General features: G+C 38.8%; 1 protein-coding gene and 1 long non-coding RNA gene across 9 annotated transcripts in view; one reads left to right on the top strand and one right to left on the bottom strand.

Annotated features, from left to right (window-relative positions):
• Window positions 1-13,387, bottom strand: part of pde1cb (phosphodiesterase 1C, calmodulin-dependent b) — a 99,043-nt gene that overhangs the window by 20,183 nt on the left and 65,473 nt on the right. For all 7 annotated transcript variants that reach the window (XM_037083293.1, XM_037083295.1, XM_037083294.1 and 4 more), the window contains 3 exons: window positions 3,457-3,570; window positions 1,959-2,141; window positions 148-214 (listed from right to left, as the gene is read on the bottom strand). In XM_037083293.1, coding sequence (XP_036939188.1) covers window positions 148-214; window positions 1,959-2,141; window positions 3,457-3,570 — 364 coding nt within the window. The remainder of the gene's footprint in view (window positions 1-147; window positions 215-1,958; window positions 2,142-3,456; window positions 3,571-13,387) is intronic.
• LOC119010810 overlaps window positions 1-13,387 on the top strand; it is a 51,318-nt gene that overhangs the window by 1,380 nt on the left and 36,551 nt on the right. For both annotated transcript variants that reach the window (XR_005072064.1, XR_005072065.1), the window contains exon 3: window positions 1,978-2,168. This is a non-coding gene — a long non-coding RNA (uncharacterized LOC119010810). The remainder of the gene's footprint in view (window positions 1-1,977; window positions 2,169-13,387) is intronic.

Genomic DNA, 13,387 nt, shown 5'->3' with positions numbered 1-13,387 from the left:
GTGGGGAAGAAAAAAAATTATAATCAAATAATGACAAGCTTCTCCTCAAACAATGTACTCATCAAAGAAATTGGGCGGTGCCGCAAGTCATTTTCTTGTAGATTACTCTGTGTGCTTGTGCACAGATGTGTGTGCACATGTTAATACCTTAAGCACAGATATGACAGAAGGGGGATAGCTGAGTCCCACCATATTGGAGGTACGTCGGTACATCCTGTTTGGATGAGATAAAAACATCAAATGAAGTGCACAGCTGGGTTTAAACACCAGAGGTTACCACACTTCCCCCCCAAACTACAGCCTGGAAGGTTCCCCACCACGACTTGCTATAAACCTATAAATCAACACAACTCAGTAGGAAACTGTCATGAAAAGGTTAAGTCGAAGAGTACCTGCAAGCCTGTTTTTATTTATACGTGACAAGCTTTAAGACTCTGTCAAAAATGAGGGATGGAATTAAATTAATGTCAGTTGGAAGGCAGCAAGTTTGTATACAACACACAGTCTCTAAAAAAACACAGTAGTAAATCAAAATATGCCTTTATTTCGTAAGTAGATGTCTTGCAACAGTGTCCATAAATGCATCTAAATATTAAGTTGCTTCATCAATTTACTGGACCACACGGCTCCACCCTTTCTTTTTTATCCTCCCTTTCCCCGATCTGTCTTCATTGTAAATGTCTAAAAGCAGACTGTCCTCTGTAGAAACAGATTAAGAAAGATTACAGCTTACATGTTTGAAGCTTATTGATTTGAACAAATGCATGTTGCATGCTGGTATGTGATAAAGAGCAGCCTTGGAGAGGGAGCTGTTTGCAACTCTCTGAATGATTATGCTTAGCCAGGCTTGCCAAGGCTGTGATGATGTATGGTGGACTCAGGTGACTGAGTCACTGTGCAGAGGATGCAGACATATTTTCAACAGATTTTAAAGAACCGTACTGGTTTGTAAACAAAGTTGTAATGCTTCAAGGTTCTGAATTGTCTCATCCACCTTCTGGGCTGCTGCTAGTTTTTATTCTCTCAAGAAAATGCAGAAGTTCAGATAGATCTGAGAAACAGGCACTGCATTACCCGTCACTGGCAATCTAACCTAGACACAAATGAAAGCAGGCTTCAATCAAATGTTCACTCTGGAATAAGCATTTAATTGAGGTTTCAGACACTTTTGAATTTTCATCAATTTGTATCGTCACTGTTGCACGTTTGTTTAGTTCTCAGATCCTTTAAATGATGCACTTGGCATTCTGTGATTGTTGGCAGAAACCTGTATTTCTAAATTCCATTATGCAAACTGTAGTGCATAAAGTTCATACTCAGAATTCTTCTGCTTGCTGCAACTAACAATTATTTTCAATATTTAACCTGCTGATCATTTTCTCTGATAACTGATTAAATGTTTTGTCTACAAAACATCCGAAATCAGTGAAAAATCTTTCAGTACCTTAATATTCTAGAGCACATTGTGATTCCCAAGGTCACTACCTGTCCTGTTTAGCTAAAAATAATAATAATTTTAGCATAAACAGAAAACCCTCTCATTGAGAACCTAGAAACATTTTATTGCTTTTTTACAGGAAAAAAATATCTAAAACGATGAATCAAATATCCAAATAACTTTTTCTTTCAATCAACTAATGGACTTTTTGCAGTACTACATTTCAAACAAAAATTGTATTCAAATGCTGCTTGGAAGTAGAGAAAATCATCAATTCAAATGCTGCCTTGCATTTGTCGGTATGTGCAGAAAATGCACTAGAATCCTGTGAGAGCTTGGTGTATTCTTTGTGTGAGGCCAAATTAAAGATGTTGATAGCATCTCGCTGCTTGGGGCTATGCTTGTTTGGTCTGACCAGTGATAGATAGAATTTCACTGGAGGGAAGATAAAGGTGACAATCCGTATAAAGTATTCAACACCAATGGCAGTGTGTTTGTGTGCAAACATACACACATTTACCTCTCAACAAATATTCCAGCCTGGACAGCGTGAACGATGCTGCGGAAGCGAGGTTTCTCTTCATTGCGTCGCAGCATCAGGCCCATCTGGCGGGTGAAGGTGGAGGCCAGCCAGTCCCGTACCTCTGATGGCACCGACTCTGATTGGATGTCACTGAGCTCATCTTCTGTGTCCACCAAACGCCTGACAAACAGCAAGACGGGAGGTGATGTAAGTTTAAAAGACACAAACAGAAAAGAAACAAAGGAAGAGAAAACAGACAGATGCAGAGACTAGAAAAAATCATAATGGATCGTAGCTCTACTTTCAAAGGGGATCAAACTCAAATCCCAGTGCTGTCCATCAAATAATATCACCTCTTACGTAACATCAAAACATCCCAGGCCTCTTGAAACACCATGATGGGGAGTATTTGAATCCAATTGTGTGATATAATTCTCCACAGCTACCCTGTTGTGTTGACATGTACAGGGGATCAAGAGCAAAGCCTGTTGGTCTCCACCCTCTGAACTAAATACATGTTCTTATGGCCAGAGAAAGCATTCACATCACACTGATAATCACAGTGCTACATGGATTCTGCACGGGACAGTTCATCATCCTCCATCCTGGAGTGGTCATGCCATCTCTGGCCCTAATCTGGAGGGATCTAGATGACGAGAGGTTTACATAATTCCATAAGCCTGGTCATATCTCAGAATCGGCACATGCATTCAACTACTGACATATTTTGACCTAGTATATACCTTAACTATACCCAAACATTTTTTTTTTGCCACAACAGTGTTTTCCATGACCTAAGGTCAAGTAGTTTTTGTTGCTCAAGGATGGGAAGTTGCTGATTAAACACAACAAGCGAAGGGATGACTACTAACTTTAGCTGGTGGTTTGCAAAGCAAACTATGCCTATGCAGCTGTCTATGACTATTTTCATTTCATTTGCACCTGTTTGAAAAAGGGATTGTTTCTCAGCTAAAAACTCCAGAAACACAACCTAAACTATAACTCAGCCTACATCTCCTCATGGGTTGTGTGCATACCTCTTGTTTGAGAACCATTTCACGCTGCAATTTTTGGAGGAAACCAAAACCACAGGGAAAGGGGGTGTGTGACTTTTGTGGTATGTTTTATGACATAGCTAGAAAAATGTGTTTGACTTATAACATACAAAAGGCATAACTACATGTTATAAAAATAATAGTGATGAAATAAAATTAAAAAAACCCAGATCTCAAAAAGTTGGTATAATGAAAAAAAATTCTGTAATGCGCATGACGCCTCAGATGGTAAGTGAAACACTTGGTTTATCATTTCTCTTTAGAGATTCTGTAACCAATCAGACAGACAAAATGAAACTCGGAATTAAAGCTCAGGTCAATTGCCACACTAATTATGATGATCCTTCTTTCGTCTGGCCTCTGTCAGTGTTGCACTGTTGTTCTCATTAAATGAACCATGTCAATACTTGTTCCGTGGTGGAAAACTACTGCTTTCTTACCTTGTCTCCTCGATGTAAACGGATTCCAGTACTGAGGCTGCATACTCCAAGTTTTTCTTGAGGTCAGTGAGGGAAGCCTCTCCTCTCTCCAGTTGCTTCACCAGACATCTTAATCTAAAACAGAGATTCAACAGTCATTTAACAAATGGGATTACTCCCCTGCTGTCCTGACATGATAAATTAAGTGTAACTGATATTGAATTAAGATGGTCTGGGTTTATGCTGTACTAGGCAACTTTTCTTTCCATTATAAAATAAACCTGGGACAGTAACCAAAATACAATTTGACCAATAAGCCAAATTCAATTGTGGTCTTGGATATGCACACTGCTCCATCCAGATATCCAAAATGAAAACTGGAAAGCAGTGAGCCAAAATAAAACCATTTTTATTGCCATGTTTTACTTTAGTCCATTCACTTTAATTTAAAACTAATCTAAAATAAATCAATGTGGCCTGAAAAGTGATATCTTTGTTTTCATACTCCTAGAAAAGAGGAATCTGTTTCACCTCTAATCCATTTAAGTTCTAATGGGAGTCTTAGTTTCCTTCTCAAGTGTCTTGATTGACATAACCAAAATACAATCCAGCCTTTTTCATAGGAGACTTTCTGACTGGTCAAACACAGGTGTAATTAATAACAATAATAATAGCTGCATTTCATCTACATGTCACCTCCAGAGCTCAGGTATTATACATGCTGTCTCACTACTGGGACACCTAATTGGAACAAAGCCAACGTTAACGTTATTAGTTCCACTTCTGCTTTTTTCTGCTACGAGAAGTCAAAATGTCGGCTGTTTGACAGGTCTTTTCATTCTAAAAATTGCATATCTTTGATGTCCGCAGACTCTGCTTCAACTCATTTGCATGTGTTGGCTATTTAAAATTAAGACAGCTTTGATATTCTAGCTCTAGGTGATCCTACTATGTTACTTTTGACACCACTGACTACTCCTTTTATTACACTGTCTCTATAATTGGGTCAGTGTCACTAGTTTTTCATTCAAGTGGTTCCTAGATTCTATTTTTCTTATCTTGACCTCCCCAGCAGTTGATTGTAGAGTCAGTAAACTGCCTTGTAAAGGTCAAGTTGGCAGGAATTGATTGTTTATATTCACCAATTGGGCTTATAAAGTCTTGTACACTTATTTTACATTGCAGTACAATGAAGAAATGTTAGGTCATACAAAATTGATCATGAGGTACTGGCTAAAGTGAAAAAAAGGTTCAATACTTCTCTTCAGCAAAACTGAATACATTTAATATTTGACTGATAGAACCTTGTGAATCAGCAGTGTAATATCAATAAAACAATTTAACACCATCTTCTCCACGTTATATTTTTCAAGACTAATTCACTTGTGGCTTAAGATCAATGTTTCTAATTTTAGTTCAAATATTTTCAAGTTTTGGCAAAACCACCATAAATAGCATTAACGAGAAAAGCAACTTAACATCATTATCATCTCTTCAGCCTGCAACCTCTTGCAGTATACCTCCTGCTGCTGCGCTGGAGGTCACACACTCCCCTTCACAGTGAATGCCCACAGAGGCTACGCTTGTTGTTGAATTATTAAGTAGAAAGCTGGGAGAGTGGGAGGTTTCAGATGCTTTCATTGATCACAATCCCTGACTGCAGTTGCAATTTTTATGAAAAGGCTCTGAAATGTATCTGTGAATATGACTGAGGAAGAATATCGCAGCATTAATATTCATGACGACCGTTTGGTCCATTTATTTTTATGGCAAAAGTTGGGGTGGGCTATTGTGTGCACAGCAGTGAAACATCTTTTTCAAATAACCAGATCACACAATTTCCTACACTCAGACAGACTTGTTGAAAAGAAGATCTCAAAAAGAAAGGGATGGCACAGAATTTAAGTTTTGTCTATGTGGCTGTAAGGCTTCATTGTCAACCAGTGACGTACTGTCTGCCGTGTAAAATAATGATAATAATCAGGGTTTTTCCCCAAGTCCACCTCTGCAAAGGGTCTCATAGAATCATAATTTCCATATTCATGGAGAAATGTCTGGTAAGATGTTTCACAAGACTTAGGCCACTTGACATGGAAAGTGTTTCTGACTTCCAGATTCATGAGACATGAGACATGTGCCACCTCGGGACTGCAGTGCTTTTTTCCTGCAATCTCAAGACAATCTTTCCAGCTGTCTAAAAAGGATCATCAAAGTCAAAAAATTTACAACAATACATTTGCTGGAAACCATGAACCCACAGACTTTCATGGCAATGGATATTTGTTAAGATATTTCAGTCTGAAAGAAAGTGGTGGACAAAATAACCAACTAACAGAACTCTTTCCCTGGAGCCATGGTGCCAGCATTGCCAAGAGGGGCTTTCTTGTTATTTTTCCAATCACTGTTACTCACCAAAACAAACTGTGTGTATAGTTGAGGTCTAACAAATGTGTTGAGTGCATTTCAATAATCAAAAACCTTTCCAAAGATTTTTAAATCTTGCATTGTTTACATCTGCGTTTACTGGAATGCAGTCTTCTTCTTCCCTGACTTTCAGGCAAACTGCAGCACATCTCAGCATGTTACTGCCACCTGTTGATCTCTGGAATAATGTGACAATGGACTGTGAGTTCCTGTGCACGAGATAAACAAAGCAGGGAAAACTCACAGAAAAACAGCTTCATAGCACTTCTTGAGGTTTAAAACTCTCCAGGGTACATTTAACTATGACAACAGCTGCTTCAGTGCTGAAATCTCTCTCTTAAGCTACTGACAACTATTTTAGGAATCATAAGGAAGTGAATGGATGAAGGGTACGCTGTGACTCTAGAATCATTGCATGTGATTTGCTTAGCTCTAATGATGGTTATTAAGAACAGCTGTGTGCCAGTGAGCTTCCCCGCTAATCCACAAGAAAAAAAATACCCTACCTCCTTCAAGAAAGCTCCCTGTCAGACTTTAATTCATGCTATTAAATTTTGTTCTGTTGGTCATTTGCTTTGACTTCACACTGGTGCAAACACACTGTGCTTATTTTGAAAGTCAATGTTGAATGACACGTACACGTACAGAAAGAAATGTTTGTCTATTGTGATGTGAATTAAGTAGATGTGGAGTGTCTTGGAAGGCTTTATAATGAAAATCACTGCTTTTTCAAATTGCTCAAATAAAATAGAAAACAATTGACAGTGACTTTTATTACTTGCATCCCTGGAATGCATCCCTGGAAGATGTAGGACAAATGTTACAATTCAATACGACCATTACAAGATCATCTTTTGGTGAGGATGTAGCCAATTGGGCTCCTTTTTAAGACTGAAAACAAATTGTTGTGAGTGCCAGCTGTGGACGTATGATAAATCAAAGTATCTGCCAACCAAAACAAAATTGGCTTATTTCACCTGCTGTCAGTTCCAAAGGAGGCAACACGCTGGGTTAATAGCACAGGTCAGGCCCAAAGTAACTCCTGGGCACGGAGCCAACTGGGAAAATTCAGTTTAAGATGGTGGGGTGGAGGAACAACAGCCATGTAATTTGCTATCTCTGAACATTTAGTGTTGAGGCAGTGAGGTAATTTTCACATTGCCTTTCATTATCAACTTCTCGCTCGATTAGATTAATAGATTAGATTATAACAAAAAAAGACTAATCTCTCTTATTAAACTAGATTACAAAGTGCTCCATAATCAACTTTTTGTGAGCTAAGGGTTTGTTTTTTGACACTGACTGTATATAAACATTTCAGTGCATAGGGTGCTTTCAGGGCTTAAATGATTTACTTCATTGATTAATCTAATAGCTATTTTGACAAGTGTTTATTTAGTCAATATCATGCCCATAAATTCTGAAAATGGTAATCATGGCAATGGCATTTTTTGCATGGTTATTGCCTTTAGGTTTAACTCCACAAATTAAAAACATATATGCTGCATATTTTGCTAATACATAATACATGAGATATAGTTGACAGCAGTGATAAATATGCTCAACACACTGGACTGTGTGTGAGTTCAACTACGTATGCAGCACATATGTTACAACATGAGCTCATAATCTGTCTTAAAATATATAGGTCTGAAACACTGAGGTCAAACAAAAGGAGGACCGAAAAGTAGTTACAAGATCTTTTCTAAAGGTTTGTCGCCGCTGGAATCCATTCCAACCAACATGAATTCAAGCTGATAAGGGTGGAGGTTCTCTGAAAGATTAAAATACAAAAGATTTTCTGCTAAAGATTTATTTAAACAGTTTCTGGTTCATGTGCCAAAGATAGATTTTGGGTGGACTGCCACCTAAAGTTTAAGCAGTGAGGGGGCGGCTCTTCTCCTGAAATCTACAATCATTTCAACAATTTTTAGCACATTAATCTGAGAGAATGAAGAGTCTAAAGATAGAGAGTGTCATATTTTCTCTACAGATTGTGAAGCCCTCTAAGAACAATTTGTGATTTTGGGTTATATAAATAAACTTGTTATGTCTGCACCCAAATACAAGCAGGTCAATCGCCTTTCTTGTTTCAGTCTGAACAAGTCTGTGTCATCTGCAAACTTACACAGTTTGACAGAGAGTTTATTGGAACCCCAGAGGAGACTACTCACAGCAAGGAGCAGCTCTACAGCTTTGGTTCAGGTCTTTGAGCTTTGATCTGTGCTTCTCAGACGTACTATGTGATGTCTTACTGTTTGACAACTCAATTTCTCACTGACAGCTGCAGCCAGACGGGGTCAGCTTTAAAAGCTTTACTATTAGGGTGTTGAGTCCTGCACTGAAGTCCGGCCATAAAATCCTGGCATGTGCACCTGACCTGTCATGGTATGAGAAATAAAGGTGCAGCATCATGTGTAATACGTCTTCATATACCGATTGGCTTTGGATCTGAACTTGGTCTGTTCCGTTTAGGAATGTGATTCTGACAAATTTTCTCAAGCAAGAAAGGAAAAAAAACATTTATAAGAGCATGAAACTAAAACTGAAAAAGCAATAGGTAATGCATTATATTAAGGCCCTTGAAATAAGTGTTGTTCTGAGTCCCCTTAATTCAACAGAATACAAGCTAGCCTGGACAATTAGGCCAATATTAGCTCTAAAAAGCAATAGTTAACGTCACAACTAACTGTCACTTCATCAGTGCTGACTTGGAGATGCAGACCAGTGTGCACCTTTCTCTGGGCTGGCACAGCACCAATCAATGCTATCAAAAAGAATTATGAGGGTTTTAGTGCTAAATGTCTACTTATTAACACACAATGTTAGTTAGCATCTTTTAAGGACCTATAATGGCCTTAACACCATTATTTTACTCACATAGCAACCCCAAACTATCCCCTAAGTAAAAAAAACAAATGAACCCCAATATTGTCTCATTGCTGTTTTTTTTTACTATTAGTCTGAAAAATCCCAATGGCCGCTAGGTTAAACAGGCCAGTGACAGAGCGAGCCAAAGACATGAGCCTCCAGCTGTCTGTCTCTATATGTAAAGATGAGAGATTTATTTGCTTTCCATCATAGGGGTGAGCACAGAGCACAGAGAAGAGATTAAGAGTCTGAATTCATGATGAAAGCATTTTCCTCCTCTTTTCTTATTGCCTCCAGCTCTTTAACCTCGACTGCCCTGCTCAGAGAAAAGAATGAAAAAAATATCAAAAGACTGGCGTGCCAAACTAGAGCCGCCCTGCAGTGTACAGTGGGGCTCCACAATGCTCAACCCCTCGACAGCTGTTGTGACAGCCATAAAGTGAACATGAATAAAAGGGATATTAAGCAGCAGAGGGTAACATAGCAACAGCCTCCTTCCTCCTCTACCAATTGCATTGTCACTCACGCAAAAAAAAAAATCCTCGCATACCCACTGGGAAAGAAATTTAGAAATGAAATGTATCCCACTCTGACCTAACTTGTAATAAAAACAGGTCCATTTCTGCTTTGAAAAGCCACAGCAGCAGTCAGAGCCCATTTTCCACACGGCAGAAAGCGGGGGGGGGGATAAATGGGTCTGGTTGAATCGATGGGGAATGAGAGCACTGCCAGGATGCAAAATTTGGTCACCGCCTGTGTTCCAATGACATTCTAGCCTAGATGGTGTGTAATCAATGGCCTGGGGTCAAAATAATCACACAGAGAGATTAGCGTGCTTTCAGGGAACAAGCACAAGTTGGGGCTGATAAACGGTACAAGGCCTGTAAAAACATGATGACTCAGTTAAGCTGCGGTGCCACGTATCTGCAGCCTCCACCATGACACGTGACTGCAGTGGAGAAAAGGCTCATCAATAAAATACGAGAGTCATGGGACATCCACACCTTGGCAAGATGGATGGGGTGAAGCAGGAATTGGTGCCGTGGTTTAATCTGCTTACCAGAAAACAGCTCAAGTGTTAGACCTGTTTTCTATTGACCGTAGTAAACTTTCAATCGTACTCTATAGTTTTACAGAAAAGTAAGATAAAAATGTTTTTGTTTTAAGTATAACAACGTGGTTCCTCTGAGCTTTTGACAAATCATGACAAATAAGTCTTGACAAATCTGACAAGACGAATGTTGAATTGAAATGCATTGTTGAACACTGCCAAATATCTGGTACAGACATATTATTGTATCTCTCGTACATACACTACTCTGTACAGACAGAGTGTCCTGTTCAAATGTCCTTAAACCCCTTCCCCCTCTGTCATTGTGTTGCTGTGAATGTGAGCTAAATGCCTAAATTGTATGTAAATATAAATGTTAATTCGACACCCACACTGAGCGTTGGTGGCCATTCGGTTTTGGGAGGCAACCATTACAGCAGGCTCGGGCTGAAGGTTTTTGCTGCTGCTGTTGTCTCCAATTAAAATTACAAATACTCTTACAGTGCAAACAAGCTGCACTCTGAAAAATACTGGTAACTCCTTTATAAAGTTCTGTTCTAAACAAAGCTCTTCCCGTGGGAGTTTTCAAGTGACAGATGTGACAAGAATGGCGGGGGACAGAAGAAACCTTAAAAAAGATCAGTGGTTGGCTCAATGCAGCCCACGCATGTCAAAGTCTGCCAATCAAATTCACAACATGAATTATAGCAAAATAATGCGATAAGCACATTATTAAAAAAAGTCCACCCTTGCATCAAAATGCTTTGATTATACTGTATAAGGTGAAATTAATTTAGTGGCTTTACGTAACAAAATAAGATGTCCAAATATTAGAAGCAGAAGAAGATAACAGGCATTAATTGGACCCTGTAATATATTTACTGCACATTGTTTGTTAAGTGTTCGCCTTCAGTTCAAGGCACTAAACAGAAAACCATGAGCTATTTGAAATACCATGCAGTCATAACTTTGCCAAGGAGGTTATGTTTTTTATCCATGTCCATGTGAGTAGGATGACACAAAAACATATTTCCATAAACCTTGGATGGAGGATGGGTCTCGGAGCAGAATAGACCCAACTATCTTTTGGTGCGAATCTGGATAAAGGGGTGGATCTCTGTTTTTTTTCTCACTTTCTTTAACATTTCTCAGTTTTAATGCATGGATCTTGATGAAATAAATTGTATTAGAGGTGGAGGTGTGCGCTCTACTGAGTGCCATTCTAATTTTCTTTTGTTATGACTGTAAATGAAAACATTTTGCAGTGCTTTAGGACTGAAATCACTCAAACTGTGCATACACAAAAGGGGTCAATGTGGCACCAACTGGATAATTTACCCTGATCAAATGGGGTTTTTTGACCAAGTGCTGGTGTTATTTTTTTAAAATGTGACTGTAGGAGATAAAATATGGTTATTTTGAGTCAGTGCTTGAAAGAAAAAGATCAAATTACCGTAAAACTGTCACATATGAATTAGAAGTTGAACAAATTGATGATTATTTGACATTCAAAAGCACAAAGGATATCGATTTACAACACAAAACTGTAAGTAACAAATAGTAACGTCAGTTTAAAGAGTAATTTAGACTACAGTAGATTAAAACCCAACAGTAGTATAAAAATAGTACTAACTCACTAACCCATTGTCTTGGGGAATGAGTAAAGTTAACAAAATTGCATTGCTTCTATTTTGCCCCATGGACCTTAGGTATGCAGACACATGAAATGATCAGTGGACTAATACTAATCATGTGAAGAAATATAATGCTTAAATCTAAATTGTTTAGCTTGTACATAAAACAGAGATAACATGCCAATATCAGGCATTACTCCCATGACCTCAACCTTGACCTTCAGGAGTCAGCACCATAGAAGGCTTTATGCATTTTTTACAGCCTTTCATGTGGTTGCGTGGCATTTGAACTTTGGTTCAAAGCCTCTCTGAGCAGGACTTTCATCTAAAAAACCGTATCAGTTTTATCGTATTAAAGTGGATTGTGAAGGGCAAAGAAAGGCCAGCTAAGACCCCTCATACAGACTCTGTCAATTCTCCTTCTTTGCTCAAATTAAATTCAGGTGTCAGGTTTGACCTCTGGAAAGAAGTCTTTTGACTCTTACAAGCAGGCTGGTAAATATGAGCTGACTGTATGATGTTTGCTCACATCGTAGTCCAATAGATCTGGTTATGAAGTTCAAACACATTTCAGCATTTAGTTGTTGCTGCCATCCGAAACCCGTACTGTTAAAGATAGCTTTAGGTAGTTTTATGAGGAAGGTGTTTTCTGAGTGAGCTTATGAGATGTGTACTTAAACATACATGCAAGTGTAGCATTAACTGTTTGAAGGTGAATGTTATGTAAAACCTGAGTGTTTTTCTCAGTATTATTACACATTTAACAAAATACTGATGATAATATTACAGAGCACTGGAAACAGTACAAATACACATGTGCTCATCTTCAAGGCTGTAAGAAAACTGGCTTCAGCAGATTTCAGCCTGCACACAATGACTCAATGAGAGGCGATGGACCATTTGGCAACAGCAAAGGGTGGGTGTTTGATTTACCAGCAGCCAAGTCATCATTTTAAAAGGTTGAGCATTCATCTGCCATATGGGCTTTCATCATCCTGCTTAACTCTGTTATGTATATCCAAGCTTTATGTGAAGTCAAAGCAGCATATATTCAAAATGCAACTTCAGAATCTTAATTCAAGCACAGTTTCTGATATCAAAATGAGGTTTGCTTCACAGTGGAACAGGAGACTCTCCCTCCTTACTGTTTTCTCTCCACCAGCAACTTTATCTGCTATTTGGTCCCCAGTAACTTTTTTATAAAACTGCCCAAAAAAACACAACTTATTTTCACCCGCTACTCCTTTGTCATGTCAGCAGGTGAGTGGAAAAAACAAAAACAACACCCACCGAATGACACCGAAACAACCAGGTGCATTTATAAGTTTGTAGAAAACAACGGAATAAGTATGCCAATATTAAATAGGAATCACAGAATGAATTTGTTTACAGGAGGGACGTGGTACCATAGAGGCTCTCTCTCTTTCTGCAGGGCATGCGTGATTGCCAATACATGGGAGGGGCAGAGCGGGAGCAGAGCGTCAACTAGTTGACTGATCACTGATGGCATCGTTTCCAAGGACAGATTAAAACAAATAAAAGAATAAAATGCTAATATGGGTCCCCAAACATACCTAGGTGGCTGTTGATATACCTGGGCAGACCCCCCGAAGAATGTATATATGGGAAACACTGCCAGAGTATTTTTTGGGGTCTGGGCATAATGCAAGGTTGCAACAATGAAGTCTGAATGAGTGGAAACCAAAAGCAGTTTGACAATGAGACAATTGTGAACAAGCCAAGTTTAGCTAAACTATCTAAATGGCATTATGTGGAAGTGAAACCAGAAGTGAGAGCACCCAAAATGTTAGGATTCAAAAGCAGAGGAAGAAATACTACTAGATACTAGATAACAGATGGTAGGCCAATGTTCAGTGTGGGAAGTCTGCAAACTGTCATGAGTGTTTAAAAGGTACAGTCTGGGGATTCATTTTTGAGTCTGATGACCAAACGTCAACCTGCCTTTCTCATG

The sequence above is a fragment of the Acanthopagrus latus genome, chromosome 21, assembly GCF_904848185.1.
Source record: "Acanthopagrus latus isolate v.2019 chromosome 21, fAcaLat1.1, whole genome shotgun sequence".
NCBI lineage: Eukaryota > Metazoa > Chordata > Actinopteri > Spariformes > Sparidae > Acanthopagrus > Acanthopagrus latus.
The sequence above is the reverse complement of the archived record's forward strand: the minus strand, read 5'-3'. Positions and strand labels throughout refer to the sequence as shown.